Source organism: Syngnathoides biaculeatus, chromosome 21 (assembly GCF_019802595.1).
Source record: "Syngnathoides biaculeatus isolate LvHL_M chromosome 21, ASM1980259v1, whole genome shotgun sequence".
Lineage (NCBI taxonomy): Eukaryota > Metazoa > Chordata > Actinopteri > Syngnathiformes > Syngnathidae > Syngnathoides > Syngnathoides biaculeatus.
In genome coordinates, this window is record NC_084660.1 from 3647039 (window position 1) to 3654145 (window position 7107).

The 7107-nt window shown below is 51.5% G+C and overlaps 1 protein-coding gene across 1 annotated transcript; it reads left to right on the forward strand.

The window, feature by feature from the left end:
• Window positions 1–1161: 1161 nt before the first annotated feature.
• acadvl (acyl-CoA dehydrogenase very long chain) lies at window positions 1162–7072 on the forward strand. Its single transcript, XM_061808927.1, has 22 exons — window positions 1162–1256; window positions 1346–1595; window positions 1780–1883; window positions 1976–2039; window positions 2515–2586; window positions 3101–3173; window positions 3243–3307; window positions 3396–3530; window positions 3594–3738; window positions 3812–3941; window positions 4420–4545; window positions 4658–4856; window positions 4943–5047; window positions 5122–5208; window positions 5293–5355; window positions 5431–5532; window positions 5610–5707; window positions 5781–5853; window positions 5935–6007; window positions 6102–6174; window positions 6257–6332; window positions 6400–7072. The coding sequence occupies exons 3-22, from the start codon at window positions 1810–1812 to the stop codon at window positions 6535–6537; spliced, it is 1971 nt and encodes a 656-aa protein (XP_061664911.1). The 5' UTR covers window positions 1162–1256; window positions 1346–1595; window positions 1780–1809; the 3' UTR covers window positions 6538–7072.
• The last annotated feature ends 35 nt before the right edge of the window (window positions 7073–7107 follow it).

Sequence of the window (7107 nt, forward strand, 5' to 3'; positions counted from 1 at the left end):
AGCCCACGAGTCGGAAAACAGGCCGGAGAGCGAGCGAGGTCGTGACGTGGGACGTCGCGGCCTGCATCCCGTCGGAATGGGGACGGGCGGACGCGTGCGGGACGTTTGAGTGAGGACCGGGTGAGCCGTCCAGGCGCACAAACGGGAAATGCCGAGTGCGGCGACTGGAAAACAGTGGTGGAAAAACTGGCTATCGGGGTAATGGAAGTCAACCGTCAGCGTCGCTGAAAATTTTTGGACAGACCTGAGCCATTCTGCATCCACTCACTATGCAACGAGCTACCATTGGCCGATGATGTTAGCGCGATGACCCCAACAAAACGTATTTTTATGGAAAAGCATTTTGTTTCCACGTCATTTTCGGAACCTTTTCCTCAAGATTCAGACGTAGAACAACAAACTCAAAGGAAGTCAGCGAGACGGGAAAGTGTTGCGTTCGGGAAACTTCAGGTTCACGTGACACATTTCACTCGAGTTTCTGAGATTTAGCATGGCGATCGGCGCCACACGGGCACCACGGGTGGCATTTGCACGGTCGTGAAGCAAATGCGGTGTTGACTGGGTACAAAAGGAGTTTTCGTGTGAAGACGGGCACCGGTCACAAGTGCCACTCGTACTTGCTGTCGAAAGAGGAAAAAAAAAAGTGTTTTTTATTTTTAAAAACAGGTTCTCCATTTTAATGGACTTTCTTTTGGGTCTTGTTACAGGGAGTCAATAAATATCCCCCATGAACATGTGTATTTAGTGTTTCGTAGCTGAGCTCAACATTGGCATGATGTAGAAGATTTGGCAATTATGTCAGCCATAAATTAGTGATTTCTTTTGATGGAAATGTAAAGTTTGACAAGCGACCGCTTCTTCGTTTATGGTATTTATTGGTAGTTCTCGAACCATTTATTTGGTACATTAGTGCCGTCTAGCGGAATGATCAACTAGTTCAGCAGTCGGCAACCCGCGGCTCCGGAGCCTCATGCGGCTCTTTCATCCTTATAATGCGGCTCTGATTGGCTTGGGAAAATAAATTACAAATTTTTTTTTTGTATTTAATTGAAGTGCGTTTTATTTGTGTTAGTTTTTATATTATTTTAGTTCTAAATTTGAAGATTGTGATCTTGAAATATTAAAATATTAATTAAATTATTTGATATTATTTTTTCGTCGCTCAAAATAGACGTCACACTGCGGAAGCGGGTATACCCGCTGAAACGCCGTCTATTTTGAGCGACTTTCAAGCCCGGCAAAGCCAATGGAGAAATGTAAGAAAAGAAAAATATCTCAAGAAAATAGATTCTATTTTGTATTATTTTTTATTCTATAGTTTTGTTTTTTTTTTTTTTCATTTTAGATGTGCGGCTCCCAGTGTTTTCTTTTCCGTGGCAACCGGGTTCAAATGGCTCTTGCGGTGTCAAAGGTTGCCGACCGCTGAACTAGTTCAATAACGTGGCTCGTAAAACTACACGTCCCAGGATTCACAGCGACGAGTTTGTCTGGGTAATCCGGTCAAGGGGAAGAGGAGATAAAAAAAAAAAACAACCCCAGCAGGACCCTTTGTGACAGGTTTGCTTCTGCTCGGACGTGGAATACAGTCCATATAGGTATGACATTTAAATGTGTTTTCTACTATCGACTTAAATGTAATTGCACGCTAAGAACGTGTAACACAGACTTAAAATGGGCCGCGGCAGTCGTGACGTAACGTTAGCCGGGTGTCGACGCGATGCTAACGGTCACCTGCCAAGCCTTTAATTGTGTTGTTTTTCCCCCGATTGTGTCTTCAAGATTCACTTTCTTTAGTTGACGGGGAAAATAATGCTGCTTCGGAAAGCGGGACAGTCTTCTGCACTGTGCGGTGCCATTCTGCGGCTCACTCCCGCAAAGATTGGGTTTGTAGCATTGTTTACGGGCGGAAAAGTCTCGTAAATCTTCCACGATGCTAACACGCGTTGAACTTTCAAATTCCGTCTATTTTATTCAGGGCTCGACGCCAAGCTGCGGTGGCAGTGAACGACACGCGCCTTTATGCGAGTCAAGCGACACAGGTACGATTCCGAACGCTTGTTTTCACTTGTGGGACATTTTCTACATCCCTTTCGGGCCCAATGCTGCGGTTCTGCGCCGCCTTCCTGGGCAAGTAGGTGAAAGTTCAGTGCTCACAATGGCGCGCACGCTAAGGTGACACCGCAGCTGTCCTGACCGCCACCCAAACAGTTCTATCGCCGCAAATGGCGTAACACTTCTTCACCTCGATTCAACGTGATATTGACACTCTGGGATGGTTAACTTGGCTGACATGCTTGTCCACCGGTTGTTCCCTTCTCGGTGGTCTCTGGCTGTTTTCTTTATGTATCGATCGCGCTGCATTACATTTTTGGTTACTTTAACACCAGAGGACGGTTTAGAAAATCACTTTAGTTAAGCCCTTTATTTTATTTGTCATCTCGCAAAGTTTTTCATTTCAAGTCGTTGTGAGGTCATGGACTTGGCAAATCTTTTGGAATGTCTGTTCCCCGTCAGGCGGTGCTGGAGAAGCCGGAGGCAGTCGGCACCGACGCGGCCGCTGCGGGGGAGAAGAAAAGTGCTGCAGCTGTATGTTGCGTCATTAAAATGTCTTTCCCACGCAGACGTGCGCCTCGAATAGGGGTTGGGCATCGACAATCCATTTGAACTGAGATTTAAAGTTTGGGCTCTCCCGGAATCGTCGAAAGTTTATCAAAAAATTCGTTTCCCCGTTTCTGTGCCGACAGTCCGCGGAAGAACGTGGCACAAACCAACGAAGGAGGACGTGCTCGTGCCTAACGGCGGCACCGAGCAAAAGTACGTCAGAACTTTGTCAGCCCCGGTGCGACAAACGCAGGCGGAATCAGTGCAACACTCGGCGAGCCGATTATCTTGCGCAAAGGAGGCTTTCGCGGTGCGAAACAAGAAAAAAAAAACCCGCGTCCGTGCCAACATTGAGGCATGTAAACTTTGAATCAGAAGGGAGAAGTGAGGAGGAGGAGGAGGAACCGGTCGAATTGAAACGCTGCCCAACCCCCCCCCCCCCCCCCCGAAGCCATCAATGGGTTCTGCCGTTGACTTTGTTCTGCAAAATGTCCCGCAGGAGTCCAAATCTTTTGCCGTCAACATTTTCAAGGGGCAGATTGCCACATCGCAAGTGTTTCCATACCCTTCCGGTAAAGCCAACTTTTTTTTTTTGACTTCACAAGCAACCCCCGATGAGAGTCATGTTCTTGTGTGTTTAGTCTTGAATGAAGAGCAGGAGCAGTTCCTCCGAGAGCTTGTGCCACCCGTGGGCAAGTTCTTCGAGGTGAGACTGAAGCCGCTCTCGCTCGCCGGTGATTTTCATTGGAATGTTTTCCTTTTTCTATCATGACTCCAATTTTTGGCATCCGCAGGAGGTGAACGACCCGGCCAAGAACGACGCGCTGGAGAAAGTGGAGGACCATACGATGGAGGGCCTGAAAGAGATGGGCGCCTTTGGCCTGCAGGTTCCGGTCGACCTGGGCGGCCTGGGCCTCAGCAACACGCAGGTGCGGCCCCCTCGCCGTCCAAGTTTTTACGCGTGAGCGATAACCTCGTCCGTCTCGCCCCAGTATGCCCGACTGGTGGAGATTGTGGGCACTCACGATCTCGGGGTTGGCATCACCCTCGGCGCCCACCAGTCTATCGGCTTCAAGGGCATCCTGCTTTTTGGGAGTCCGGCACAAAAAGAGAAATACCTGCCGAAACTCGCGACAGGTAAGGCGGTGCATGATGTCAGATTGTCGAGAAGTAACCGACGGCACCGGCGACTTGGGCTCGTTTTGTCCAGGTGAGCACATTGCTGCCTTTTGCCTGACGGAACCAGCCAGCGGTTCTGACGCTGCCTCCATCAAAACGACAGCTGTGCAGTCCCCCTGCAAGCAGTACTTTACGCTCAGTGGAAGCAAAATCTGGATCAGGTGACCCTGCAAAAGAAGCATACTTGCAATTGGTCTTTGTTTTTTTTTCCAAAATGAGAAACAAAAGCTTTTGTGTCTGCAAATATTTCGAATATCTATCCATGTTCTTCGCCGCTTATCCTCACGAGGGTCGCGGGGAGTGCTGGAGCCTATCCCAGCTGCCAATGGGCAGGAGGCGGGGGACACCCCGAACTGGTTGTCGGCCAATCGCAGGGCTCATTGAGACAAACGCTCACAATCACACAGAGTGTCCAAATAATGTAGCACGCGGGAGGAAAGCCACGCGGGCGCGGGGAGAACATGCAAACTCCACACAGGCGGGTCCGGGATTGAACCCGGGGCCTGGCAACTGTGAGGCCGCGGTGCCGCCCTATTTTGAACGTTTTCACCCAAAGGATTCACGCTAATTGCACAGGAAGGAAAGGATCGGCTCTCCAAAAGTATTTGACTGCTTTGGACTTCTGCGTCCGGTTTTCAGTAACGGCGGTCTGGCCGAGATCTTCACAGTGTTCGCCAAGACGCCACTGAAGGATCCCAAGACCGGAGAGATGCAGGACAAGATCACAGCTTTTGTCGTGGAGAGGAGCTTTGGGGGAGTGACACAGTGAGAAGAAATCGCCCCCTTCTCTTCCTGCCCCAATTCGGCCAGCGGAGGTTCACACGGTTCCGTTTTTCTTTCTTTCTTTCTTTCTTTCTTTCTTCCTTCCGAACCCCAGCGGGCCGCCAGAGAAAAAGATGGGCATCAAAGCCTCCAACACAGCTGAGGTTTACTTCGACAACGTGCGCGTGCCAGCCGACTGCGTGCTGGGTGAGGTGGGAGGCGGCTTCAAGGTCGCCATGAACATCCTCAACAACGGCCGCTTCGGCATGGCCGCCGCCCTCTCCGGCACCATGAAAGGAACCATCGCCAAGGCGGTGACTTCCCACGTCGACGCTTGCGCGGGGTGCGTTTTTTGAGCCCGCCCTCTGTGCTAACAGTAAAGCGTCCCTCCTTTGGTCAGGTGGACCACGCGGCCAACAGGACCCAGTTTGGCAGCAAGATCCACACCTACGGCGCCATCCAGGAGAAGATCGCCCGCATGACCGTGCTGCAGTACGTCACGGAGGTCGGTCGACGTTCCGCACGGGTCGACGGCTCGCCGGAAACCAAGGTTGACCCGTTCTTCGGTGCTTCCTGTAGTCTCTGGCCTACATGATCAGCGGCAACATGGACAGCGGGGCGACCGAGTTCCAGATTGAGGCCGCCATCAGCAAGATCTTCGCCTCCGTGAGAACGTTGACTCGACAGGTCAGCTGATTTGCGACGTGGCGGGAACTCACTTGCGCCTTTGCCTTTGTCGACCGCTCGCAGGAAGCCGCGTGGACTGTGACCGACGAGTGTATTCAAGTTCTGGGCGGGATGGGCTTCATGAAGGTGAGCGGTCGGTCCGCGTCCCGACAACCTGCGGGAGAGGGTACACGTTTCATCAGGCCCGATGTTTTTCCGCAGGATTCCGGAGTGGAGAGGGTCATGAGGGATCTGAGAATTTTCCGGATCTTTGAGGGCACCAACGACATCCTCAGGCTTTTCGTGGCCCTCAACGGCTTCCAGGCAAAGGCTTAGGTCGCCTTCGCTCTTTGGAGCGCCGGTGCCGTCTTTGACTCTGAGCCCCGCTTGTGTCTTCTCAGAACGCCGGCAACCGGTTGAAGAGCTTACAAAAAGCCCTCAAGAACCCGCTTGGCAACGCCGGGCTCCTGGCTGAAGAACTTAGCAAGAGGGCCAAGAGGTAACGTCTCTCAGCCCGAGCGAGTTCCGTGCGTCGCGTCAAAGTCAAAACCGGCTTTGCTGTCTGGTTTTAGGAAGGCCGGGATGAGCGCAGGCCTGACACTTCAAGGAAACGTCCACCCTCAGCTGGCTCAGAGTGGCGAAATGGTGCGATGTCATATCTGGTGTACTTGAATTTGCGTTTTTTTTTTTGTCCCTCATCCCTTTTTTTTTTTTTTGCCTTCACAGGCCGTGAAAGCCATTGAAGAGTTTGGCGTTGCTATCGAGGAGCTGCTTATAAAACATGGCAAAAAGATTATTGGTGAGCATGCAAAGGAGGCCTGGTAGAACTTCAGGATTGAGCACGTGTGCAACAAAGGGAGATTTTTTTTATATTTGTATCCCCCCCCCCACAGATGAGCAGTTTCTGTTGATGAGAGTTGCCGACTGCGCCATTGACATCTACAGCATGATTGTTGTCCTCTCAAGGTCTTCATTTACTTGTGTGCGCGTGTGCACTGAGCAGTTGCACGTGTCTGCATATCCCTGATGAGGTTCTTGTCTCGCGCAGGGCCTCCCGCTCCCTGAGTCAGGGCCAGCCCTCAGCCCAACACGAGAAGGTTCTGTGCGAGACCTGGTGCGTCGAGGTGAGATTCCGCCCCGTATATTGTCAAAGTTGTCTGCCGCTTTGCTGACTCTCCTCGGGTCCCGCAGGCCCACGGAAGGCTCACGCGGGACATCAAGGCCTTGCGCTCGAATCAGTCCGGGCAACTCTACGGCAACTTTCGGGCCATTTCCGCGGCCGTGGTGGAGAACGGCGGGACGGTTGCCGCTCACCCGCTGGGTTTCTAATTGCTCATGGGTTTCTCTTCCACATCTGGATCTCCGGGCGACACGTCAACATCACTCCATCCTCAGTCGGAGCTGGTCGTGAGGTCTGTTTCAATATAATTGTAAGGACGTGGTGTTTTTTTTTTTTTTTGGGGGGGGGGGGAACCTGGACATTGATTTCCAAGTCCCAGAAATGCCAGATCTGAGTTAAAGGGCCACTTGCACTTTATCTCATTACTGCCAGATGTCCTCGTGATGTTGCTCTTCAACACGCCTTTGAGCATCCTCGCTGTTAGTGCTGTCCGTTGTTTAACCCGTAGAAAGGGACCGATGTGTTCAACTTATTCTGAATACTTTCAATGTGGCCTGGTGTGCGATATATATACTCTGCATTTATGAAGAGTTCACTGAACGAGGTGATGACCTTTAGCGCCCGCGGGCATGTCGAGTATTCACGGCCAATGTGGATTGCGCCAGCGTTGCCTTATGTGACGTGACACCGCAGATGCCGCTCCCGCTTTCTGTCCGAGCGGCAACAGAATTTGCAAATAGAGGCGTTGATGCCTCTGGGTTTAGCGAGGACGGAATGCC